Source organism: Rutilus rutilus (assembly GCF_951802725.1).
Source record: "Rutilus rutilus genome assembly, chromosome: 17".
NCBI classification, from domain to species: domain Eukaryota; kingdom Metazoa; phylum Chordata; class Actinopteri; order Cypriniformes; family Leuciscidae; genus Rutilus; species Rutilus rutilus.
In genome coordinates this window covers 15,457,825-15,485,305 of record NC_140230.1, presented here as the reverse complement: position 1 = coordinate 15,485,305, position 27,481 = coordinate 15,457,825, and the positions used below count along the sequence as shown (strand labels likewise).

General features: G+C 38.2%; 3 protein-coding genes across 4 annotated transcripts; all 3 read right to left on the bottom strand.

The window, feature by feature from the left end:
* Positions 1–6,655: 6,655 nt before the first annotated feature.
* On the bottom strand, positions 6,656–8,132 carry fabp4b (fatty acid binding protein 4b). Its single transcript, XM_084385605.1, has 4 exons — positions 7,650–8,132; positions 7,298–7,473; positions 7,074–7,175; positions 6,656–6,855 (listed from the first exon to the last, which is right to left on the bottom strand). Exons 1-4 carry the CDS (start codon positions 7,720–7,722, stop codon positions 6,802–6,804), a joined length of 405 nt encoding a protein of 134 aa, XP_084241731.1. The 5' UTR covers positions 7,723–8,132; the 3' UTR covers positions 6,656–6,801.
* Positions 8,133–14,959: 6,827 nt separating this feature from the next.
* stmn2a (stathmin 2a) lies at positions 14,960–22,090 on the bottom strand. The gene is made up of 5 exons (XM_084385109.1): positions 21,899–22,090; positions 19,728–19,823; positions 18,528–18,703; positions 18,127–18,318; positions 14,960–16,492 (listed from the first exon to the last, which is right to left on the bottom strand). The coding sequence occupies exons 1-5, from the start codon at positions 21,915–21,917 to the stop codon at positions 16,433–16,435; spliced, it is 543 nt and encodes a 180-aa protein (XP_084241235.1). The 5' UTR covers positions 21,918–22,090; the 3' UTR covers positions 14,960–16,432.
* A 1,825-nt stretch (positions 22,091–23,915) lies between these two features.
* upp1 (uridine phosphorylase 1) lies at positions 23,916–27,349 on the bottom strand. 2 transcript variants are annotated; one of them, XM_084435565.1, is made up of 8 exons: positions 27,072–27,349; positions 26,857–26,907; positions 26,349–26,460; positions 26,095–26,253; positions 25,630–25,744; positions 25,255–25,464; positions 25,011–25,157; positions 23,916–24,775 (listed from the first exon to the last, which is right to left on the bottom strand). In XM_084435565.1, exons 1-8 carry the CDS (start codon positions 27,332–27,334, stop codon positions 24,627–24,629), a joined length of 1,206 nt encoding a protein of 401 aa, XP_084291691.1. In that variant the 5' UTR covers positions 27,335–27,349; the 3' UTR covers positions 23,916–24,626. The 2 variants fall into 2 exon arrangements, with proteins under 2 accessions (XP_084291691.1, XP_084291692.1); XM_084435566.1 differs by having other exon boundaries at positions 27,103–27,220.
* Between the last annotated feature and the right edge of the window lie 132 nt (positions 27,350–27,481).

Genomic DNA, 27,481 nt, shown 5'->3' with positions numbered 1-27,481 from the left:
AATCACGCCGATGCCTTCACTGAAATTCTGTATTTCAAATTAAAAGTCCCACCAGTTGCGCTCCCATACTAAAGTACCGAAAGGAAGGGTGGTCTTATTTTTAAGCGCGACTTTTCGTTACTACAAAGCGAAATATGTTCCAAGTTCACTGTTTATTAATCTTAGATTAAAAATACGATGTTGTAAATAAAATGCGATTATATACAAATTTTAATCTGTAATAATAATTTATTTTTCTGACACCCGTAAAATATTTGATGACTGCTAAGTTAGCCCAGTTTAAATGTAATGACAATAATTTTGGTAGGCTAACTATTCTACTTTAGAACTGGTCATGCAAGTATTTCTAAAAGAAAATAATCGCTAAATAAACAACTTTGCTTTTGCTTTGTATATTTAAAAAATTAATCAATTAGATTAATAAATTGACTTCCAGTAGAGTGCAGCAGCACTGCAGCACAGATCGAACTTTTGCCAGTTTCCCTGGTGTTATTGAATTAATTTATCATATTATTTGAAAGACTAAATTTGTTAGCCATGCAGGAATTGATTAGATATGCAGTGTTGAGAAAACTAGCATATCTTCAAATGTTTTATTTTTATTTTTTATATCTGACATGTGAAACAAGAAGAATTAGGTAGAATCAATAGTTTATGAATAATTTTCTGTCATTCTGTGAATACGTAATCATGTAATCCATAAAAAAGTAGGCTAACTGTAATCTGATTAGGAGCATTTTAAAGCAGAATATAGTCTAATTACAAGCCTGTTTTTTTGGAATCTGATTACCAGTTATTGCATTTACACTTTATTTTAAGGTGTCCTTATTACGCTGTAATTATATATTTAAGTACGGTAATATTAAGAAACTTCATGTACTTATGGGGTATGGGATTGGGATTTGGTTGAGGGTTAGTTGCATGTAATCATGCATAATTTACTGTTATTACTATGCTAACATGTAACCTATGTAACAATGACACTGTAAAAAAAAGGTTTTTTTTTTTTTTTTTTTTTTTTTACTGTAAAATAAAGTGTTACCTTACATTTATCATATTGTCTCTCATACAATCATATTGTTTTCACAAACTTGGAGTGATTCTATTAATTGTCCCCTTAGCAATGAATGGGTAACTATGGAAACAATACTTTTATAGTGTCTCCTTGTAGGTGATGATTACAAATATGCTTAAAAGTTGCAAAATGTATCTTTCATCTTTAATTCTTCATGAACTATTTTTGAGACATGTCAATGTCTTTTAAATAGAAAATGTTTTTAAGGCATTCACCCCCAATAGCATACATTTTACATTTTGGAATTTACAAAATACTGAAGAGTATGACATCACTAGTACTGGGAAGCTCGATTAGTTATTGAACACGATAACAAGAAACGTGATATAATATTGAACACCAGGTGGCAGTGTTGTAATAAAATGTTGCTCCTCATAGCCTACTTAACGTTGCAAACACGCTTCAAGTTGCACACATGAACTAAATATAAGTATTTAGTTATAAATATTATAGTTATAAATAACTATAATAAGTATTTTTAGTTATAAATAACCAAATATAAATGTAAGTACTGTTTAAACTGTCAGACAAAGACGAGACTGCATTTGTAAAATTCCATATTGAATAAAGACAGATTCATATTTTATAGACAGATGTTAGCTTAACTGTAGCATATAAACTCTGTCTAAGAGTTTACAGTGATCTCTGTTAAACTAATATTTTTTTATATTTTTATATATTTTAAATATATTTTAAATATAATATTTTAATATAATATATTTAATATTTTCTCCTTTCTTTGTCTTTTTTTCATACTATAAAAGTCAATGGGGCCCATCAACTGTTTGGTTACCCATATTCTTTTGCGTTCAGCAGCAGAAAGAAATTCATACAGGTTTGGAACAACTTGAGGGAGAGTAAATTATGATAGAATTTTCATTTTTGGGTGAACTATCCCTTTAATTACTTGACAGGCTAATTCAAATCCAACAGTTCGCTCCTGCTGCAGGGCAATATCATCAAATTCCATGACATTTTAAGCTGTAAGGGCATTCTTAAAAGGGTGTCCCTTATAAGTAAAGTCTCGAAAACAATGGACCATTGAGAGAAAATGCAAGGCTTCTCTCTCTCAGACTTAAACCTGTCTCATGACCCTTTAAAGCTTACATCATTTGATATAACACTGCCTGAAGCCGTACAGAAATACAGCATTTGGGGATTTTTTTTTTAGAGGGATTATTATTAATATCATATTTTTTTTGTTGTTGTTGTTAAATAATAATAATAATAATAATAAACAATTAGCCTATAATATATAGTAATTGTTATAATTGTATGTAGGAGAAGAATAATTAATGAAAATAACACTTAATTGTATATAATTAATAGGTGGTTTGCAGTCACGTGATTGTGATGACACGCGGAATTCAGATGGAGGGCAGGAAGTGAAGAGCGGAATGGACGAGATGGCGGAAAGTCCGTACTGGACTACTTTTGACGCTATTACAAGAGAAATATACAACAAAAAATCGAAACATATGTTGGACGTGATCCTTACGTTATGAAGAGGAGCGATTTTTCAACTGAATTGAAAGATTTTGCCTGTAACGTTACGAGTTTGTCTTCAGTTACAGGGGTAACTTACAAACTCAAAGAAAAGAAGAAACAATTACTTTGACTTTACAAAGTTCAGAAACTGGTACGTTACACAAACATAGCCACATAAGTTAATTCACCTTTGACAAAGTGATCACTGCACACACAGGCATTTTCCGACGTAGGTTTGCAAGCCATTTTTTCCCGGCGTTTTTCAGTCAATTTCTTGCCTTTTTCCCCCTTATGAACAACAACTTTTGGTACTCGATTAAAAACTCCTCGTGGTTTCATCGATTTGAGCAACCATAAACGACACAAAACATAGGCATTTTGAGTTTGTTATAGTGGTTCTAAATGTAGCAAATCACTTCCTGCCCTCCATCTGCATTTCGTGCCATGGCAACGCAGTGAGGTGACGTCATATGCAAACAAGCTATTATGAAAATAATATGAAAATAATACTTTTTAATTGTGAACATTATTGTAATGTAGTCCGATGATAAAGATAATATCAAATATAAGTCCTTTTATTTAAATAAAGTAAAACAAAACCAGCAACGAAGCAGCCTCTCGCCGTGATGGGTAGATCGAGGGAAAAGAGGGAGGAGGTTCTACAGGTGGATGAAGCACCGGCGATGCTCTGAAAACCCATAGGGGGCAGATGGGAGGAACCAGGGCGGAGAAGACAGCAGGAGAAGCCATGGAGGAGATGACGGTGGTAGGGTCCATGGAGGAGTGGATGGTGGTAGGGTCCAAGGAGGTACGGACGGTAGACGAGATTTCAGACTGACCCAGGAAACGGCGGTGAAGGAGGGAGGAGCCAAGATGGTAATTTGAGCCCAACCGACTGAGGTGACGCAGGAAGATAGTGAGGCCCAGGCGACGTCCGATGGACCTCAAGACCCGGCAACATTGCTTGAGTGGGCCTGGAAGACTGAAGGTGATGATACACGGGGCAACTTTTTGTGCAATGTTGCTGGGCATTAGCCGCGTTTCCACTGTACAACGGCAAACGGCCGCTTTTAGCATGTTTGGTTTGCGATCTCGCTGTTTCCAGTGATTTCTTTCTGATTAGTTTTCTGATAAAACTTCCATTTGTTGGTGAAATGATGGGTTTGTGTGACATTGTTCCAGAGAGACGTGTTACGGGCGTGTTTTAGTGAAGCGCTGTGGAGCTTCTGGCCCCACAGTGGAAACACAGCGTGGTTTTGGGCTCGGTGCTACAGGCCCGAGGCTTTTAGCCCGGCACGACCCGTTTAAAGCCCTGGCTCGCACTGGCCTGACCGCGGCTAATGTTGCCGAGCGATTGTTGTTTTGCCACTTTTACATTGAGAATGGGCAACAAATTGCTATCTGGATAATTTTGATCGGAGAATTTAGTGTCTCACCTGGTTGCCCGTTGGCAGCAACATTATCCAACAACATTGCTCAAAAAGTTAGCCAGTGTATTATTTATTATGTACCTTAAGGCGATGTCGGTGTGAGCGAGGACCCCGGTGGAGCCTGAGGGATGCCGCAGGGGTTGAGGAATGGAGCGCATTCGACAGCCCGTAAGTCCTTGGCATTAGTGGAGTGACGACTGACCAGTGCGGAGCTGGTGGGACGAAGGAGTCCTTTGGAGCTGAAGGGTCAACAGTCCGAGGTGGAGCTGAGTACTCAGAGGGACGAGGTGGAGCCATTCTTCCTTATCCAGCTCCACTAAAACTCCCACAGGCACGGATGTAATGGCTGGCTCACACACCTGATTAGACGGGACCTCAGGCATCTCTTCCGGGATGGACTCTGCAGCTGGCACTGTCTCCGTTGCGGGCTTAGCCTCAGGAGTGATGTCCATGGTGGGTAATGATGGGTCTCTGTCTGCGGTGTGCTCTGGCTCCTTATCTGCGGAGAGTGTGGTCGCTGGGTCTGGCTCTGGGCTGGTGATGGATGGTGAGTGGGGCTGGACGCTGGGGGCGGGATCCTCTTCTTCCTAGCCCACAGTTAAAGAAGATCCATTTACCTAGAGGGCAAAGTTGATGTACTTGGCCAGTGTCCAGCAGGAGTTTCCACATAGCATCAACAGCTGGATCTCATCATCCAGTACGATCCAAAAACCCTTCACGACATTGCAATGGGTGAGGTTACTGACACGGACTAATTCATCCACATACGTCTCTACCTCCCTGAAACATAAAAATCGTGGCCCCGTTGGGTCTGTTAGAGCTCCCCATTGGAGCGAAATTAATGGAGGCAAGATCCAGCTTAATTTCTTCTTCAAGGTCTGGTATTCTGCAATGTAGTAAGTATGATGATAAAGAGGAGAGGCAAATAAGATAGAATATAAGTCCTTTTATTGAAATAAAGTGAAACAGCAATGGACCAGCGTGTAGAACTCAATAAGAGTGAACACACAAACAATACCAGACAACTGAAAGGAGCACAAAGAGGAACTTAAATACACAGTGTGTCCCAATTCAGAGGCTGCATTCTTAAAAGGACTCAGACTTCAGAAGCTGGATCCTTTGAAGGTCACGAAGGTCGGACTGAGCGTTGTTAAGTGGGACGTTCTAGCCTATGGAGGACTGTTCTTGTCGCCTAGCAACTGTGACAGCTGCCGTTGATGAGCGGCAGTAACATTTGTACTGGACTTTTTTGAAAGTTTGCCCCCTTTGCGGTCGATATGCGCTCTCAACGTGCACTTTCATTGAGCCCGCACTGAAGCGAGCTTCGCAGCAGACTTCTTCCTGAAGGTCAAAGCGGCGTTACATCTGTAAAGTGCGGACTCGTAGGAAGACCGCGAGTGCTTAGGGTGTCATTTGGGACAGTGCTAATGACAACATAACAAACAGGTGTGATGATCAAATGAGTGTCCATGACAACTGATGACTGGCGGGAAACTAGGGACAAAGGAAACACAGGAAACAGGTAACTGACGAATGTAAACTAAAAGTCCATGAAAACGAAACTAAACACACAGACCGTGACAATTAAACGAAAAAAAATAATGGTTTCCAGCAAGCTAATTAAAAGCATATCAATGCACAATACTTGTTGCCTCTCCTAAAATATTATTTGGTCAAAGTATACCCTAACTTGGGTCCCGATGAATGCACATTAATCCTTACAAGTAAATCAAAATCCTCTTTCATACCACATGCTTTAATATAAATTGCATTATAATACTCGGTAAGATTAGGATCACAGAAGAAAAATAAATATTTTAGAAGCAGAAGTTTGCAAGGAGTGCATGGTCAGCCACTCCAACTGCTAAAGTAGTGCTAATCCTGGGGGTATTGAGGTTATTAGACTCAGGAAACTATTGTGAACTGGACTGCTGAGGATTAACACATCACATGTTCACTGGGCACTATAGGAGGTGCTGATGAATGGTGCTCGGATGATATCTTTTTACGTATGTGATTGGATGTTAAGCATCTTGCCATAGCAGTCATTTGCGGTTTGAATTTTACACCACAGATGAATGGAAATATTAAAATTTTGCATGAAAAACAGTATTGGGCATGATGCAGGCTCATAATGTGGCAGCTGTTTCATGGCAATTGATATTTTTATTCTAGAGCTGCAATGTTGCATTGGCTGCCTTTGAAATCTCTAAGGAGAGTCTGAAGAGAGAAATGTGCAATAGCATTGAACTAGCAGAACTTGAAAGAGAAAATTATATGATCAATGAGTTATTACAAGATGTGTTTTTACATTGCTTTAACTCATCAAAAAGTTAAGCCATTTTCAAGATTTAACTCATTTTTCCAAGTCAGTTTAATGTAATTTAAGTTGAAATGACTTAAACATTCAACTTGATTGTACTTAACAATTTAAGGCAGCAACTTTTTTTTACATGTTGATTACCATTTTATCTGTGTCCAAATTCAAATGAAAGTGTCTACATTAGGATTATTTCATTCTAATTATGTTAAGTTATGCTGTGTGTGTACTTAACTCATTTCATGTAATTATTTTCCAATTCTTTACCTATTTGCTCATATATTTTGTTCTTATATAGGAACAAAAATCATTTATATCCAATCAATAATGAGTAAAGAGACATTTGATCTTTTTTATTATTTTATTGTTTATAAAGCAAAAAAAGGTTTTTATTGCAACAAAGCAATTTATATATCATATCAAATTAAGAGTCAGTCATTAAAATCTAACAAAGTTTTTAATCTGTCTTGAAACACAGTTTGACCCGGTCATGCATCTTTCTCATATGTCCTGATAGCGACCACATCATCCATGGTGCATTTCTGTACAGATAAGTGGAAAAAAGGAGAGAGAGAGAGAGAGAGAGAGGTTAACAACACTTAAAAGCCTAATCAAACCAGATGGTTTTCTAATAAAATATTATAATATAATTGTATATATATATATATATATATATATAATTAATATTTTATTTTATAATATCATTTTTATAAATATTTTCATAGATAAAGAAAGCATTTGACTTGTTTTTGACACATACCGCTATCATGTTGGTGTCCAGAACCTCTCTTTCAATTATTGTGGACTTCCCCTCCCAGGTCTGCGTTTGGATAAGTTTACCATCTGCAAGGCTCATAATAGTCTGAATGAGAGAATGAAGAAATGAATGAAAATGAAAGGACACATAATGCTAAAAAAAAATTATATATATATATACATATTTCTAACACACATTTATTTATTTGTTTGTTTCAATGCCCTTGCCTTCACTTTTCTGTCATCTGCTGTCGTCTCATCAAATTCTTCATCTAATTTGAATTTAATTTCCAGGGTCTTGAAAGTAGTGACAGCTTTCATAGAGATGAACCCCTGGTCATCCAAAGCAATCGTCAGACTGGGTTTTGCTAGGTTAGCCATTTGCCGAGAGGCAAAACCAGCACCTGCAACCAGCAAAACAAAAAAATACATTATGGTATTACAACAGGTGCATGACTGTAGGGCTACAACTGGACAAAAAGTTGCATTCTGACATAAGTGCATGAAAACAAAACATAGCAGGCTACAAACATAGTTATTATTGTGTATTTACAATAATATTAGTCGATTTCTGTCTTACCTACAGCCTTCATGTATTCATCAAAATTGTCACTTGAAGTCATTTTCCATTTACCAACGAATTGCTCAACCATTGTTACAACAAAGAAACAACAGGATAATTACAAGACAAGATGTTTTACTCTTTAATATATGTATAGGCTGTAAAGTGTTGCAGAAGCGCACACCAGAGGGAGATTTAAAGAGTGCAGGGATAAGAGTAACCACCCGCTGACCAATCAGTAGCATTGCTGTGATATTTGAGAATTTGATTGGATAACAGATTTTAAAAGGGGAGGGCTTGATAGATCTGTATTTAAATACAAGGTCAAAAGTCAAGCCATATAAAAAAAAATCGTTTACTTCTGTAGAATAAATAAAGTGGGCATGTTGATCATGCTAATAATAATAAGACATTTAACTTGACAACTTTTTTAAACAAGAAGAATTACCCAGACTGACATGATGCAGTTTAGATATCACAGACTGCACATCAAGAGCAAAACTGAAGCATTTTGAACAGTTCAAAATTGGCACAAGTCCATAAATAGGTTAATAAATCTGAGGTTCAAGTTTAGTGCAGAAAGGAAATGGTGACATCTACTGGTGATGATTAATAATAAAGCAATTCTGCAACAAAGAATAGACGGCAGGATTACAGTCCTGATATTAAAGAGCATTATAGTCACACAGATGGGCCATCAATAGGGTTTCTGTTTTTATTCACTCAGGGTCAGTGCTGGAGGCTCTCACTGATCATAAGCAACATTTCAAATCCACAGCAATCCTCAGTCATAACTTACAATCATAATTCGTCTGAGAGAAAAAACTACTCTAAAATTTTATAAGCAAATTAATTCAGTAATTTCAAGCTTTATATTTTCAAAAGAATTTTACCTTAAAAAGTCGGATGATAAAGGTATTTACTTTTTTCCTGTGTTTTTGTCAGATTAATTGAATTAGTATTTGTCCTCTCAACATCCAAACCATGTACATGTCACGAACTATCAGTTTAGTTATCATTTTTATGGACTTTTAGTTTGCTTATCATTGGCTGTGTCCGAAAGCTGATAAATGCTGCCTTCGGAGGACGCATTCCAAGGTAGGAAGGCATCAAGGCACGCCCGAATGCAATGTTAGTTTCACTTCCTGTCTCCTGAGATACCTTCATCTGATCGATTTTTGAAGGCCGCATAGATGGATCCTTTGCTGCCTTTGATATCCTACAATCCTGTGCTTTCCATTCTGTGACAGTTGAGCTAGAAAAATAAAGATGGCATCTGAAATTTGCAGCTGGTCGTCAGTTTGTGTGTAAATGTACATTTTTGATCAACGTTTTCCCCTGATATCATTTCTAGCAAGAAATTACTATTGTACCAAATTACCAAAGCTCGCTCTATTTTGTTGTAGATCATTAAACTGTTAGGCTGCCTCAGAAGTCTGTCCGAAATCAGTTTCGTGAGGTACCTTCGTGCGCAAACACTGCCTGCAGATTCATTGCTTGATAGGGAAGTGAGGCAACAAGTCAGCTGCCTAAGTTTTTGGACGCAACCATTATTTCCTGTTGTCTTTGTTCACATTTCCCGCCACTTGTTTGTTACCATGGATATTCATTTAATCATCACAGCTGTTTGTATATGAGTTTGTTATCTTTGTATACTTAAGTTCCTGTGTTTCTTCAGTTCATTGTCGGTTATTGTTTGTGTGTAGACACGCTGTTATGTTGTGGATTATCTGAATTTATATCTTTATTAAATACATTTGTATTGGAACCTTTTGATAGTGGTGGTGAGATGAAGCCTCATGAAGCATTGAAGCTTTTCAGCCAAGTGGTTCACAAAAGGGTTCATTTCTTCATTTGCTCACAATACCACCTGGTGGTCAAAGAGTGTAAAACAATATACATTACATTATAGATACATTACAGATGACCTGATGTGATCTGTAATACACTGTATTTTGTGCCAGTTAAGGCTTAGAAATAACGGTGAAGAAAAAATCAATTTCCAGATAGACTAATCTATTTATATGAATATAATGTGTATTTTCTGGTGGTATATAATGATTGTATAACATAACTATGGAGAAATCAGATCAAAGTATTCCCATACAGGGGAAATCTTTCTCTTTCTTGCTGGCTCCATCGAAACAACATGCAAAACTATCAAATAACCCAAACTCACCTCTTTTACAACCACACATTTTGAGGGGATCCTATGGGTTTCAATGTCAAAATATCGCGCCAATATTCAAACTGCTTCCTAACCAGTCAAGCGGAAGCGAGGCTTCGGACGTCATTAATGACGTCATTGGTCTAAAGCGATACAAGCCTCAATCAAGGGGCTAATCCAGCATCCGGAAAGCATACCTTCTATGGGGGCATCCATTGGCTAACAAGCCATCACCTGCTGTTAGCATTTCATTGACTCCCATTCATTTTGGCGTCACTTTGACAGCGAATAACTTTACATCTGAGGGGTTTAAAGACACTATTTGTCCATTGTTTAATTCTAAAGAAACACGACAATGTATAAAAAGGCTCTATTACCTTGTATCTTACATTATGGCCCCGTAGAAGCTGTTTTTGTAAAAATAGGCTAATGATTGCGTCATAACCACGCGACTCTCTGTCGCACAGTAGAGAAATTACCGTATAGACAGGAGGAGAAGCTCGCAGGCAATTGGGGGGATGTGGAGGCAAAATGACAAAATAATTAATCAGAATACTTACCAAAAGTTGCTCCTGCTCCTAGCTCATGGACAGCTCCTGATCACGCTCTCCGTCTCTGCAAGATTCAGAAGGGAATGATTCAGATTTCTCTTGGCACAGCTACTAGAAGACTTACAACTGTCAGACAGGTTGCTCACGTCACATCTACGTCGTCAAGCTCAGTTTGAGGCTGCGCAGTACACTCAGCCATCAGGAAGAGAGTGCTTCTAATTGACTTCACTTGTCTCCGTCGAAGTCTATTGGGTCGCTGTGTCCATTTCTTTTACTGTCTATGGCCTCGATACATGCTTCACTGAAAGCTTCCGGGATTTCTCGACACACGCTCCGAAGCCTCGGCACAGAACGTAACATCACTACCTTTTGACTCATCTTCATCTTTGGACCTTTATAATTGAAACAGAATAACCGACTACAAAAGGGATTATGCAACTGAATTTGCTACGCTGGCCATGAGTGGCCAAAATTTGTTGGACTACACCCTTCAATTCTGCCACCTTTCCGTTCGTTCACCATTTGATGACGAAATAATCAAACCTCTGTATTGGATCAGGGCGAACTACGAACATCAAGTAGACCTCCCAGACATGCAAGGACTCAGATGGAGGAATGCGATTCTGCTATGTCTAGAGAGGTTATACCCCTGGTCCATCTCATCACCGGACCCAGAGCCCAGTCCACTACCACCCTGCGACACGGAGCAACAGCCAGAGCTCCCAGCAGATTGAGTTCCAGCGCCTGTCACAATGGAGCTGCCAACGGCAATGGAAGTGGATATGCCCACCATCGCACCGGAGCCTGAGCCCCTTACGTCTGACCTGGAGTGCGAGACGGCCACCGAGCCCGTGACAGAGTAAATACTAGTGGAGTCTGAGAGAATGGAGGAGTTCCCCGTCTACAACCTCATCGCAGTGAGTGCGTGCTGACTAATATGCTGATCCCACCTTCCTTCCCTTTTCTACCACCACCTCTAGTTCCAGCCCTGTCTTTGTCACCTCCTGTCTACCCCATTGTTCATCCCTTACCTCCTCACTGCATCGGGGATTCACCTGAGACATCCCATGAGCCATTCTCGACCGGGCTGGGGGATTCCCTGGCTCTGCCTCCGGCCACTGTCCCTGCTACTCCACCTCGGGCCATCGCCCTAACTCCTCTGCCTCCACTGCTCCCTCCCTTGGCTCCTCTGTCGACCATCAGGCCCGCAACGTGACCTGCCAGCTCCGCCTGGGTCAGACCTCGCCAGCCTATCGCCATGGACTCTACCCCTGCGGCTCAGTCTGGCTCCGCCCTCCCTCAGGCTTTGTGACAGTCCTCATTCACACCGTTTCCGAAGCAGACCACTGGATCTTCAGCTCCATCTCGGGGGGTCATTGTGGCAGATCCATCACGGTCGTCGATGCCATCAGTGTTGTGCAGATCCGTCTACCCTCCGTCTGCACCCAGGGCTCCTTCTCCATCAGCGATGTCCTCATGATGGTGTTAAACTCCATACCACCATGGTTCCTCTCTCCGGCAACGCCGCCGTGGGGAGCTGGGAATCACCCTGTTATCACATCACTCTGGCTTCTACCACCTTCTGCTCCGTCCTGGTCACACCCATCATCACATCCCTGGTTTCTGCCACCTCCGGTTCCTCCCTGGCCTCTCCTGCCAACCAGACCTCCAAATACCAACCATTCGCCTGCTCCTCATCCGCCTCCTAAACTGCCTCGTCTCCCTTACCACAGCACGAGGCCATGCCTTCTCGTAATGTCACAAACTTTCAGTTTAGTTTTCACTTTTCATGGATTTTTAGTTTACTTGTCATTATTTCCTGTTGTCTTTGTTCATGTTTCCCGCCACATGTTTGTTACCATAAATATTAATTAATCATGACAGCTGTTTGTACTTGAGTTCGTTATCTTTGTATACTTAAGTTCCTGTGTTTCCTCAGTTCATTGTCGGTTATTGTTTGTGTGTAGACATGCTGTTATGTAGTGGATTATCTGAGTTTATATCTTTATTAAATACATTTGCATTGGAACCTTTGACTCATCTTCATCTTTGGACCTTTATAATTGTGGCAGTGCAACACCCCCCAACTCTAATGCAAATGTTTAATTAAAATGCAAACTCTAATTTAAATCATATGCCAATATTTTTCATTAAAAAGAAATATTTTCAAGACAGAAATGCAGGTCATGCCTGGATAATATAAAGTCATTAGAATGTATTTAACATGTTTATTGATTCTCTCACCATTTGAAAAACATATGGTGTCATGATTGCATCCTATACTCATTTCACATCAATGAATCTATTATTAAAAATCATGAAGACTTTCATATAATTTTTTGTGCCTTTCGCTGTAAACCCAAACATGTTGGCAGTGCAGGTGCATCGGCATCAAGCTCACCTCCAATTATTAATTTATAAAACACATACATTAATTCCCCTTAATTAATTACAAGCAAATGTGTCTGTCTTTAGTATTGTAAATAGTAATTTACGAAAAAAAGTTGCATGTGTAGTAAATAATATTTACTAGTGCTTGTGTTTGTGTGTCAAGTTAATCTACTCCCTTCACAAACAGTGCAGCACATGAAAATAGCACATGGGGACTTTAGGGGATCACAATTATGTGGTTGAAACCACAAATACAGAATGAAGCAAACCATAATGGAGTACACAATATAGCACAAAGGTCTTTGAGTGCAAATATCTGCACTCAACAAAACAATAATTAGTTTTAAGAATCTGTAGAGAGCAGAACGAGGGGGAAAATAAGAAAATATAGGGCAATAACAGGCTTCTTGCAGAGGGATGATTATGTTTTGCTTGTTCTGCTGCACTAGCATCAATTACTGCCTTCTGCATATTTTCCCACAGGCTGAACCTGCTCTCACTGCTGCTGAGGAGCAGCTGGTAAAGTGGAATCCGTGTGGAAAAAATGAGACAAACATTCCTGTCAAAAGGGTTTTCTTTTTTGCTCTCTAAAATGATGGCATGCATTTGCTCAAAAGTTTGTTTGCAGTTTTGGATTAAAGAAATTCTATCAAAGACAATACAAAAGAGATAATTATATTATATCATGTTTGCTTTGAATGTTTTATATATTGAGTTTATATTATTATATAGCTTATATAATTATTTTTTTATATTTAGCACAAATATTTCATTTTTTATGCTTTATTCCTGTACAACCGCATCTCTTTCGCATGTGGTGCATGTTCAGAACAGCTTGCAATTACAGTAACAAGAATAGCATAATTTAAATCTAACATTCAAAACAGATATATGCAAGATAAATAGTTTTATATTATATTTCATTACAGTAACAGTACTTACCATTAAAGTATACTGTAACATTCAAAGCAAACATATGCACACACACACACACACATATATATAGTACCAGGTTGGACCCCCTTTTGCCTTCAGAACTGCCTTAATTATTCGTGGCATAGATTCAACAAGGTGCTGGAAACATTCCTCTGAGATTTTGGTTCACATTGACATGATATCATTATATTTATCTCCCATTCCACCACATCCCAAAGGTACTCTATTGGATTGAGATCTGGTGACAGTGGAGGCCATTTTAAGAGCGCATTTTAAAACTTTAGTCATAACTTGCAGAGCCTTGCATGGTCAAGCACCCTACATCCAGGATTTATTAAATGCACACACCCCTCGGTCTCTGAGGTCTTCAGGCCAAGTCCTTTTAACTATTCCCAGAACACATCTTAAGACAAGAGGTGACTATGCTTTCTGTGTTGTGGCTCCAAGGCTATGGAACTCTCTCTCTTTAGCATTGAGAACTATGGCTTCTGAGGAATCTTTTTTTTTTTTTTTTAACTTAAGACACATCTTCTTGGACAAGCTTTTTAATTAAAATATGGTTTGGCATTTATTTCTATGGTATTTGTACAGCTGTTATTTTATTTGTTTTGATATTATTATTTTTTACTGTAAAGCACTTTGTGACCCTTCCTTGTCTGTGAAAGGTGCTATATAAATATACTTTACTTACTTAGGCTACTTACTTACTAATGAACTCACTGTCATGTTCAAGAAACCAGTTTGAGATGATTTGAGCTTTTTGACAACATGGTGCGTTTTCCTTCTGGAAGTAGCCATCAGAAGACTGTCCACTGTGGTCATAAAGGGATGGACATGGTCAGCAACAAAACTCAGGTTGCGTTTAAACGATGCTCATTGTCATTGGTAATAAGGGGCCCAAAGTGTGCCAAGAAAATATCCTCCACACCATTACACCACCACCGGCAGCCTGAACCGTTGATACAAGGCAGGATGGATCCATGCTTTCACATTGTTTACGCCAAATTCTTACCTTACCATCTGAATGTCGCAGCAGAGATAGAGACTCATCAGACCAGGCAACGTTTTTCCAATCTTCTGTTGCCCAATTTGAACTTCAGCAGATCGTCTTGACCATGTCTGCATGCCTACATGCATAGAGTTGCTGCCATGCAATTGGATGATTAGATATTTACATTTGCGCTTAGCTCATGTTACAATAGCTTTACTGTCATCTGCTGGTGAAGCGCTATAATGACATTAAGAAAAGCTATATAAAAAAGCAAACAACAGAGTCTACCATGTTCACAGAACCCCAAACCTTTATTTTCACCAAAGTTTGCACACACAGAAATGAGAGGGGAAAAGACAAGTTTGGCAGCCGGAGACACTTCAAGCATATTTATAGAAGAGACAGTGATCTAAAAAAAGAAAGAAAATGAATCGAAATAAAATCATAATCATTCAGTGCATATCCTGCATCTGCCCATCACTTCACCTCTGGAGAGAAAGGACACAAATGCTCGGTCAACCTAACATGGACACACACGCACACACTTACAGTACACACACTCACTCCAATCTCACCAAATAAACCAAATAGAAAATAGTCACACGTCAAAGGCTGTAGTTGGGAGTATATGGGGATACATTCAGCTGGTAAAGATGTTACCTATTTTATCAAGCCAAACACATGTCAGAACATTCGGGGAGATAGAACTCCTTTAATTACACCGCTGTACTAATGAAGATGTCCTGCTAAAGACAGATGACAAACATCAGCCTTGAGAGCCGAAGGCCTGAATCAATGTGTGGGTGTGGAGCAGGCCACCAAATAGAGCAACAGGATAGGAACTGGCTGGTTATTCTTTCCTTTTCTTTTAATATAATGCAGGCGATATCAAGCTGTCTAGTCCAAAGGGTCCAGAAAGGGTGCAGTGTTTCCAATCGTCAGCCAACAAAAGAGTACGTTTGCAGATGTCCACATGCAGATGTTCATAACATTTCAAGAAAGGGATATTTCATTTCACAGAGGTTAAGCAAAGGAACTAAAATACAGAATTTCAAATGAGACACTATGAACATGTTTTTATTCGTTTCAGTACTCATATCTCAAGCTATTTGGTCAGGAAAAAGTAGCTATGTCTTGATCATGCTGTATATAAACTTAAGTGCAATATATATTTATAAGTCTTGGGGTATGTTTGCTTTTTAAAATGTAAATCTATGTTGACCTGGGGCCTGAGCACTGAAGCTTTTTGCATTCTTCACAATTACACCAAACTTCACATCATTTAACACTGCAAACGTAAGCGAGCAGCTTTCTCACAACACCAAAAACCTTTCACATGATCAAACCAGACGTGCCTGAATCGAAAAAACAAAACATAAAAACTGAGAAGCTGACTTACAATAATAATAAAAGAATTAACAATGTATCGTGTAGATTTGATACATTTGATTTGTTATCATTCAATCTGATGATAGATAGATAGATAGATAGATAGATAGATAGATAGATAGATAGATAGATAGATAGATAGATAGATAGATAGATAGATAGATAGATAGAAAAGATGTATTTACAAAATAATACTTGTGTCTTCCCATTACTCTATGAAATCAAGCAAGACCGTTCAAACAGTATACGAGTGTGATACTAGTTGTTTTGACTGGTTTTGACCAGTGGTTGTGTGTGAGTGTGCGTAAGCAGGATAGGATGACAGGATAGGATGACAGGTTGGCTGATGAAGAGTATGAGGAGGAGGAGGAGAACTTCATGCTATTAGCTCTTCCCTCAGCTCCTTGTTCCTGCGGACAATTGCAGCATGTCGCTCCTGATAGGACCAAAACAGACACATAGTAACACATACTATAATACTGATCATTAATTTAATTATACATTAGAATAATTAAAGGTACACAAACCTTTTTGTTGTTCAAAATGAACAACATTTAAATGAGTCAATACATCAATACAAACATGTTTTTGTCTTACCCCGATTCACAATGGTAAGCCTATTATAAGTGTTTATATTTTAGACTGTGATGGTTTTCGTTGGAAATTGCGTACATATGTCACTCGTATTTGTGAATAGAGAAAAATTGCTCTGGCTTCTTTGATGCGTGTGTCTTTCCCACAAGGTTAGTTGTCACAGCGAGTGAGAAAGGTTGACATGAAGCAACTAAACCTCGGGGAATCACCAGTTTAAAAAAAAAACACCAAACAGAGGAGAGTCTTCTGGCAAAAAAAGCACGCAACAGAGCTCTTAATAAAACGACAATCAACATTGGCTAGGATTTTTGGAGATGGCGAGAATTGAGCGATTAGAAATGTTGTAGAAGCGATGCGGAGATGGCGATTACTCAACAGGTGAGTAAAGTATTTTATTGAACAGATTAATTGCCATATGCAGCTCTCTAACAGAGTTCATTGTAAAGCATTATCTATTGTGAAGGGTCATTTCATTAGGGTCGTTGTCACGCTGTGCTGGAATTTATTTTTTCAAGGAAGTACCGTGTCTATTGATGGGTAAAGCTACAGCAATGTCTTAAGCCAGCTTGAGATCCCTTCCATCTAAACTGATTATATCTCTTAAAGGAACACCCCACCGTTTTTTGAAATAGGGTTATTCACCATCTCTCCTACATTTAGATAGGTAGGCAAACGCATTTTTGTCTCACTGCATGCATTGTCTTAGTCTGGCAGCGCCGCCGCTAGCTTAGCTTAGCATAATGAATTGAATCCTTTGTTGCCGGATAGCATGTCGTGAGTAAAAGTGAAAAAAAAGAAAAGAAAAAAAAGCTACTTGGGCGCAGAGATATCAGATATCTTGGGCGCAGAGATGGCGGATTTCAGGTGTTGCGTCAGCATGATATCTCTGCGCCCAAGTAGCAGTGCTTTGCCTGTGCTTCCCCCTCAATATAGTCCCAAGTCAATATCTGCCTAGGAAATCACCTAGTCTTAATCTGCATTACTATTTGTACTCGTTGTGAATACGCAGTACACAAGAAGTAATTCGGTTTTTTTTTCATTTTTTTTATCACTTTTACTCACAACATGCTATCCGGCAACAAAGGATTCAATTCATTATGCTAAGCTAAGCTAGCGGCGGCGCTGCCAGACTAAGACAATGCATGCACTGAGACAAAAATGCATTTGCCCACCTATCTAAATGTAGGGGAGACGGTGAATAACCCCTATTTCAAAAAATCTCTCTCTCTCTTTTAAGTAATGAGAAAGAACCATATTCATCCGCAGTCACACAAAGCTGAAGCACAACCAAAACAATGTCCTTCCACAAAATGAAGAATTCAGGGCCAAAAGTTACATAGTGTACCTCTAACTAACAAACTAATTTATTATTATTTATTATTAGATATAATGCAATAGTATAAAAAATGAGCAATTAATTTACTATATAATATTATAAATAATTTTATATATATAGTGTGTAACGATTTTGCTCACCTTCTCATGCAAGCGATCCATCATGGCTGCCAGGTAAGCCTCCCGGTTTTCCTTGATCTGCTCCATCTTCAGGATGAGCTTTTCCTCTGCCATCTTGCTGAAGTTGCTGTTCTCCTCCATGGCTTTGAGCAGCACATCTCTCTCATGCTCACGTTTCTCAGCCAGAGCTTTGAGCACCTGAGCTTCCTGGGACTGTTGAGGAAAGTCATTATCTACATGAGCATTCAAGCATTAAGGCATGGAAGGGCATGCATTTCCTGAATCCTGAGGGTTAAATGGATTTCAAAGTGGTAGAATAGTATTTATTGAGGCATTGATTCAAGTACACTTGTCTATGTTAATACAATTCTAAGCTTTATTGCTACAGCTAAGTAAGCTTCTATACATTCAGTCCCACTCACCCTCCTGCGGTCCTCAGCAGCCTCCAATTTCTTCTGGATGTCTTCCAGTGACACATCCCGCTTCTTTGGAGGGGAGGTGATGCTGTGGGCCACATCTGACACAGGTGAGGGCGGTTTCAGGATCACCTCGAAGGCCTGGCCCGATGCCCTTTTGTTTATGGGCTTTACTTCCATATCTAGAAGACAATGACCAATGTTAAATGACCTCACTTAATAAAGCGGGCATAGTTCAATGAATGCATGTCAGTTCATTATGGAAGCCCATTTCCTCCAAATAAGAAAAAAAAAGTAATAATCAAAAAGTCAATACTAAGTCATAATCATGCCAAAAAGTAGAAATGATAACATAATAATGAGATAATATGAGATAAAATAGATACTAAGTCATAGTTATGAGATAAGATGATTAGATATGAGTTGACATTAGTCGATTATGAGAATATTAGTCAAATTTATTACACTAATTACTAATTAAGTTACAAAGTCATAATTATGACAAAATGTTTAATTTTGTCTTTTTATCTCATAATTTAGACGTTTTGTCATAATTTAAACTTATCTCATAACTATGACTTAGAATGTAATAATTAAGACTTTTTATATCAATTCGACATTATTTCAGCTTTTTATGTCATAATTGTGATTTACTAAAGGATGATTTTTTTCTTATGTGGTGCAAATGGGCTTTCAATTAATTTATTTTCCATAAATTTCAGAGTATAATTAATCAAGATTCTGATCAAGAAATTATCAGCATTTTAAATATGTTCTTATATTTATATTTATTATATAAACATCTTATATTTCCTTATATTTATTATGTCAAATGTATTATTTATTTTATAAAATATCATTACCACTTCACAACAAAGCCCCAGCTAATGTTAACTAACAACATTGACAAAAAATGTACAATACATTTGTTACAGTAGTTATTAATCTTTGGTAATACACATTTGGTAATAAAAATACAATTGTTCATTGTTAGATCATGTTAGCTCAGGTAAACTTTTGATTTTAATGTTTTCGTAAATGCTGAAATTAACGTTAAAAAAACGATTTTTCATTGTAAGTTCATGTTAACTAATGTAGATGACTAATGCTAACAAATGGAACCTCATTGTAAAATGTTACCAAAATAGCATTTCATATATAACATTATATTGCTTCAAATGAAAACTAATTTGTTCTCTCGCTTACCTTCGAACTCACAGACGAGGTTGTTGCGCGTCTGTGGGCTGAAGCAGGAGCAAATGAGCGAGAGCATGGACAGCTCCTTCATCTTCTCTTTGTATGCTGGAACAACACAAAATTGGCCCCTTGTTAGTCATACACACATCCACTATAGGCTACTCAAGCACAAATGTGCTGAAGTTTACAGGCCGGAGCATATCACCCGGTCTCTAGAGGATTCAATTGGGGGCTATAACATACCCTGTACTTCATCTCTGAGTGTCTGTCTCTATGATGCTTCAACTGAGTGACTGATTGACACTGCTACTTTAGCTACATTAGCTCTTTTCAAAAGCTTATTATTATTATAATTACAGCTATGAACAATGAAAAAAGTAGATTCATCAGGAATTCAGTGAACATACATAAAAAAATATGGGACATTTCGAAACACTATCACTATGTATACACACTGAAGTGTAGGATTTAAGTTTTCACTCAGAAAATTGCTTTCACAAATACAAAGAAATGGCAAGCAACACCGCATTAAATGTGACATTTCGAAAAAGCATTTTCTTGTAAAACATACTTCAATAATCTATGTTTCATTTACAATTTAGAAAAATCATTTTGCACAGCTTAGTGGATAAACGCAATACTGAAATACAACAAAGCATAAAAATGGAGTCTACTGAGAGACTTTTCTATATTCAAACAAATGGAGCTGGCAGACTCATGAAAAATGCAGCAGGCACACTAATGACACTTCCCATTTCCTGCCCTCTGTAGCGTTTTACAGATTTCAAGCACATTAGCTAGAAAATTACAGTCAGACATCAGTCAGACTAGGAGACAAGTATAAGAAAATAAAGTAAATATGATAGTCATCAAGTAGTTCTAATCTAGGATGAGCTACATATCCCATTCTTTCGATGTCCAAATCACACGCAGGAGCAATTTCCTGCCAGGGTCACATGCTGGTGTCCAAACTAGTGTCAATACTTATTTGTCCGGTGCTGCAAAGGCCACCATGCAGCATCCCACTGCTGCAGGGCTGGCCGGTCTCCCAATCTACGTCTCCTCGGCCTCCTGCAACTCTTAACAATATCAACAAGCAGGCCCACTGCTCAGGAGCCTTACACTGATCAATGCATCCTGACAGAACAGCACATGATATATTCGGAAAGTCGACTTTACTGCTTCAGTAATTCTACAAGATACCCAGAGCCCGAAAAAAATGCACAGTGAAATCCGCCCATGCCATCTGGTCATGAATTGCATGGACCAGACTCCACAACAAAATAGAGGCTGATTTTACAAGGGAAATGAACACAATAGATAATTTAGATTATTATTTTTTTTAAATCTATTTTATATACTAAAATGAGCAGAGCAATATCAATGTTGTTATAGCCTATTATAACAATGCACGTGATGAATGAGCCAGGCCTGTGTGTTATATCTCTAGACGAGCCTTATTAGTCTGCTTTCAGTTTATAAATGCATAAAGTGGCTATTTTAAAACATAAAATGGAGTGTGAATGAGAATCTGTCACCTTATCCTTGATGCCAGTTTATGACAGCACTCGGACTTCATGACTATGAAACAAGGACGATGACATCCATAACAAAAAAGCTGCTCTAAATTTCATGATTACTCCATATTAAGCAAGTATCGCTGGTTAAATATGTCTTATTGAGGTAAATGCTCCGTGAGGAGGTATGTGTGTGTGTTTTTATGGCTATATTGTCTGGGCAGCGTTTCTTGGGTGCGGTCTTTCTGCATTATGATGCGAGGCAGCAGGAGCAGGTGCGCCATCGCCAATCATCTTCCATACATGCCACTATATTCAGAAATGTACGAAGTACGCCATTTATTCTAATTCATAATGCAAGGTACAATCACTTCACTGAATATACTAAACTATATTAATGGGGGAAATGCCAAACGTACCTGGGATGCCTCCGATCATGTAAACGTAGACTCTAGTCGCAGTTGCTTATAACTGTACAATGTGTTTTATGCACGAATAGGCTATGTATGAAAAATATTTGAATATAGCATTGTATATATTCTATAGATCGTACATGGTATAACGCTCAGGGGATCTTTTCATAGACATATTCAGTCTCCATTGACGCGTTTCCAAATGCAACAATGAATTAAGATGGCAAGTGAAGAAATGCGCAGCACGTACCGATTGCTGTTTTGGCCATGGTGTCCTTTCTTGAATCCGTGTTATTTTCCACAATGGTCGTGGTTTGTACCAGTGGCGTTGAGAGCGGATGATGCTTAAGGCACTGAGTCAGCAGAGCACAATGAGGAGCGCGGAGAGATGTGAGGAATGGGAGCGGCTGACTTATGATCCAGTCCGCGCGCAAAAGCAGATTGGCCACAGGCAGCACTTCACTTCACTGACGTGTGTGGGAGGAAAAAAACTGGCCTGCATCTCATCGAGCGCTAGATGCTGGAACCATCTCGGTCCGCTATATTTTTTAGCCATGTACTTGGATCAAATAGGCTACACCATGAAATCAAAATCGACTATATTTTTTAGGGAATATTGTAGTATTCTAAATGATTTATCCGTTCACATCATTTTTTGTTTTGATATGCCATCGTGATCTTTAATCAAAATAACTTCCTCCTCCGTCTTGCAACGAAATCTCTTCTCCGATGACGTGTTTACTGCCGCGGGGGCGGGACAACCTGTCACTCATATGACATCACAGCAATCGCAAACAACGATCCATTCAATTTCATTGATCCATTACATGGACAAAGTCAAATATAATATTAGCTGTAATATTAAAACCCTGTTACAAATGTTTATAATTCGAATTTGTGTAGTTTCGTAACAATTAATAAACATCAACATTAAATAAACTTAATCATAAAAAAGGCAAAATTGGGAACAGAGTTTTTATTTAATTAAACTGCCACTTTGGGAGCAAATGTTGGTTTAAGAAAGATATATAACACATCACTCTAATACTGAAGTCCTCGCACTGGCTCCCAGTCAGGTTCCGCGTTGATTTTAAAATCCTTATGCTTACAAATAAGGCACTGCACGGTCTGCCCTCAGATCTGTCTGCGCTTATAACTTTATATATTCCTAAGCGTCATTTGCTTATATGTTCATAGACTCTGGAACCCTTCTCATAGAGATACATAGCTTTTTTTTTTTCTTTTTTTTTGTTATGCTTTGTTTCTCTATCTGTGAATTTTTTTCCCTTGTATTTTTTATTGTGTAAAGTGCCTTGAGAAGGTGCTATATTAAATAAAGTGTATTATTATTATTATGTGCTTTTTTACAATAACTTAATTTGTGAGATAACATGGAATGAGATTTACTTGTCTTGTGTGATGTACAAAGGGTGTAAATTATGTTATGGTCACAACTTTAAGCACTGTTACATTTTTGTAATGGACCCTTTTCACAGACTGTGATGACACGTTTTAATGGTCATCAGCAACGTAAATCCTGCAAAGTGTTTTATAACATTTTTTTTTTTTTTTTTTTACATTTATGTATATTTATAATATAGGCTACTATACTTTGTATTATATTACCTTTGCAATAAATTATTTAAAAAAAAAACTAGTTAATGGCAACTGGGTGTTTTTAATACAGCGTCTATGGGAGTGAAGGTAAAATCGACATCTGTCTCTCTTCTGACTGCCGGTTTCAATCTCCATCTATTTTTTCTTATTTTTGAAAGTTGTGAAAACACTATTACAGAGTTTTTCTTTTGCTATTTGAGCAAATGGGAACACAAAAATATATATTTAAAGTTTTCCCAACTATGATGACTTCCGCTTCTGAGAAACCCGGAAATGTGAAAAGGGTAGGGAAATCAAGCATAATTAAACAAATGAAATAGATGTAATATGCTAAAATTATGACATTGTTTCATTTCAATTGTTGGATAAAGTCATAAAGGTCTAAACCACCATGCTAGGTTAATTTTATGTTAATAACAGTAAATATACAGTATATATATCAAATATATCTAAAAGGCCTGCATACTAACATAATTGCTGTTGAGGCAACTCAGTAGCCTTCGAGAGTCAGTCAGACGTTTCTATTAATATTCTCTATTACATTTGCATATTTTAATATTCTAATGTTCAAGTCTTAATGGACTTTGATCCGCATAATAATGTTGTCACATTGTTAACACTTGTTTTTTGCAATTATGAGACAAATTAACTTCATTCAACTTTCATTTATTAAATTATTTAATCTTTGTGGGTTTTTTTTTCTCAGAATGGTGTAAAACAAAACATTCAGTGACAATTAAAATAACACTTTGCATGTTAAACATTGCAAACTTAATTACATATTGCATAATATTTCTCCTTAAGACGATTGTGATCATTACAGTAGAATTTTACAAACAGTTCGTTTGTAGCAAAACCATACAGTGACAAACATAAGCAAGAGAGATATACTGTTTTTTATAAAGTCTCTTTGGAAAAAGTAACTAGTGCTAAAACTGCTTAGTTCTCTCTCATTTCTAAAACATCTTTCCCTTTTACACAACTACTTCATCAGGAGTAGTTTAAATACAGCGCATTTTAAAACAATAATAAATAGCCAGTATTTAAGACAAATCAAACCGTCTAGAACATAATGTGCCTATTACCATTTCAAAAGTAAATGAAGAAATTAAATTCAAGGCATGAATTTACATGCGCTTGTGAGTAACTGCAGTGTTAAACCGTAGACATTTTTTTAGATATTTATGTTACTTTGGTCATTTTTTATGAAATCGGTCAACTTATAAGAGCTGCGTTTTTTTCTTTTTTACCATATATTAATATAATCATTGTCCTGATCAAAACTGCACTATACTGTTCCCTACCTTCAGCTCAGGACTGTTCTGAAAGTTTGCTTGGAAAGCTTTCTGACTAGTAGTGAACTAGCTTTTCTTGGAGGCTTTCAGCTTCTTTTTGATGTAATGTCCGACCAGGGCCTGAGGTCGCTGCTGGTAGTTATTCAGGACGTCATGAGAGCTGGTCAGCTGGTCTCCTTTCAGTCTGTCCAGCAGTGTTACACACACAACCGCAGCTGAAAATACAGGAAAAAAGCTCTTTCGTATTATCAGATCTCAACCAGTCCACAATAAACAACGTTAGCAGTCAGCTCAAACAGACTAACTGCAATAAAAGATCATAAACCTCTAGCACTCATTTCAAATGCATAAACGCCCATTTGCATTAACCTAAACAACCAATGGAATAACACAAACTCGTGGATGTATTACTCATTAACTTGAAGAATTGGCGTGTTAAAGACGACATACCTCGAAGATTGCTCAGTTTGCACATGGCCGCAAACACAGACGACTCCATCTCAATGTTACGAACCCCAGCGGCATAGGCTTCGGCAAGATATCTCTGTTTATCTTCTTCGCTGTATGAGCAGAAGGCCCCATCCAGCCGTGCTTGACCTGTACAAAGACAGAGCCTTCAAATACAGCAAACACCTCAGTGCAAAATTATCAAACATTCTATTATATTTAAGAGTGTATTTGAGAATAATTCTACCTTCGTAGAAGTCAAGGGTGCACATTGTGTTACCAATGACGGTGTCAAACTCTGCAAGGTCTTTGCCACACTGAAGCAGCTCCTCTGCAAGTTCCCCGTCGAGTTCTGTGCTCCTGACCACTGGTTTACCCAGGATGATCTGCTCAAGGCGAGGCTGAAACACAGAATCCACCGACTGTTTGGTAATCAACACAGTCCCTGGCTTTAAACCTGACAAAAGACAGACAAAAAAAAAAACAGCTCAAAGACAACTCAGACTCAGGAAATGATTCACAAAAATCCCCTGGTTTACAACACCAGGGTGAGGTCGGAGCTGATTTTGAAAGCATGGAAACACCCTTTTGATTAAGCAGTTCAATGGTAAAAGCAGTGTACCTATTCCACCTGACGTTCCGATGCGCACTACGGTGACATCAGTGCAGCGGGCATGGTACAGGAGCTTGATAAGCTCATGCAACATTATGGAGATTGATGGGATGCCCATGCCATGCTAGAACAGAGAATATTCAATGTTAATATTCAGACAAACTTCATTTGCAATGACGTAAACCTCAATCGATCTGACAGAGCGCAATCTAAATTTAATTACGGCCTGATTAGACCTGTGTAGACCTGAAAAAAAATTAAGCATGTAAACGCCTGAATGTGATTTCTCAGTCAGATTCAAAATGATCTTGTGCACATTCATTCCAATTAAAATGAGTGCATGTAAACATACTTAGTTTCACATAATCCTTCAGAAATCATTCTTATATCATGAGTTGGTGCTCAAGAAACATTTACTGACCCCACACTTTTGGAATAAGTAGTGTACAGATGGATGAGTTTGAGTTCACTCACACTGACAGACAGCACAGGTCCAACTTTGTACATGGCGTAGCGATCGGTTCCTGCACATATATTTGGATATTCTGCGTTGGTGCCTGAAAGCCCCAGTTCTTTGGCAATGTATTCAGTGAAAGACTTCATCCTCCAAGGACTTCCCCCTACACACACAAACTGAGACAAACAGTCCAACCAAGTGAGTTAGACAGACCCAGATCATTCTGTAGGTGTCATGTTTTAGAGTGAAAAGGAAATAAAGTAAAGTTTACTTTGACATCTCCAAACATCGCTGCCAAGTCGTGAGTGGATGTTCCCAGGTTAAAATGGTAAAGGATGTCATCTGTCATGGAGTCTAAATGGGGATTGTTCACATATATTGACCTATTCAGGTAAAATACAAGTTTGACAGTTAGGTGTGAAACAGCATAGCTGTTCGTTATTGTCCCTAGTATTACGAAAACGGTTTAAAGTAACACTTTAACAACACACCATAACATTAACAGTCAGTCAGGAGGACTATAACCCAGGGGTCGTGAGAAGGGCGGTGTGAGGAACATCATTTCCGTTTTGTATCACTTTTCATAAAACTGAATGTAATTTAAACGGAACATTTGAGTCCAGCGAACATTTTATCCATTGCGCTATACAATTCTTTGAGTTGGGTAAAGAATATGAAATATTTACATAAATCATTCAATGGCATATCAAACGGAAGGACTGAAAGCCCATGGCATAAGGACGTAAATTAACACACTAACACATTAGATTCATTCGTACCTAACGCATGCTCCATTCTTCTCTTCATCCAGCGGCATTTTCGGTTTTCTCCTGAGATGGACACATGAAAAGATTACTTTTCCACGTAAAAAAAATCGTCTGGTATTACAAATAAATATTACATCTATGCAGAATGAACTTTGTCGAACAGTAAAATTGACTGAACAGTATTCCTAAAAGAATAGTCTCTCTCAATGAAGCTCAGTGTTCGTTACCGTTTAATGTTTATAACGTCTCCTGACTCACCGGGAAGGTCACTTGATAAAATACGGTCAGTTTCTGTCAGTAGCTGTTGCTGTAAAACATCCGGCTGTGCCGCTGGTGTACGTGACGCCACTGCACGAGAATCGTGTTTTTTTTTTTTCTTCCACGCAAGGCCCTCCTCCTGCGGCAGGATGAGCTCGATGAAGCAACGGATTGGACAGTTGAGAAGTCCTTCATGGCAACGATCAGGATAAGGGCGGGGCCTCGATTCCATAGGCTGGATGCTGACGCCACTGTCGTCAGTCAAAAATCAAACAACATTGGGCTACTTTTTAATTTCTAAGATGACCGTCACAAGTTGCTTAATTCACCTGAAATCACATTACATTAACTATAGATGTGTTACACTTACTTTATAATA

Excerpts from the sequence above, each read along its gene's own strand:
- fabp4b (XM_084385605.1), bottom strand. The coding sequence starts at position 7,722 with ATGGTTGAGCAATTCGTTGGTAAATGGAAAATGACTTCAAGTGACAAT. Across the intron at positions 7,474-7,649 it reads TGAATACATGAAGGCTGTAG|GTGCTGGTTTTGCCTCTCGG; the intron begins GTAAGACAGAAA and ends TGCTGGTTGCAG. Across the intron at positions 6,856-7,073 it reads TGGACACCAACATGATAGCG|AAATGCACCATGGATGATGT; the intron begins GTATGTGTCAAA and ends TTATCTGTACAG.
- stmn2a (XM_084385109.1), bottom strand. Across the intron at positions 18,319-18,527 it reads CTGCTGAGGACCGCAGGAGG|TCCCAGGAAGCTCAGGTGCT; the intron begins GTGAGTGGGACT and ends TTTCCTCAACAG. Across the intron at positions 16,493-18,126 it reads TGGATCGCTTGCATGAGAAG|GAGCGACATGCTGCAATTGT; the intron begins GTGAGCAAAATC and ends TGGTCCTATCAG.
- upp1 (XM_084435565.1), bottom strand. The coding sequence starts at position 27,334 with ATGGAATCGAGGCCCCGCCCTTATCCTGATCGTTGCCATGAAGGACTT. Across the intron at positions 26,461-26,856 it reads AAGAATGGAGCATGCGTTAG|GTCAATATATGTGAACAATC; the intron begins GTACGAATGAAT and ends TTACCTGAATAG. Across the intron at positions 25,158-25,254 it reads CACCCTTGACTTCTACGAAG|GTCAAGCACGGCTGGATGGG; the intron begins GTAGAATTATTC and ends GTCTTTGTACAG.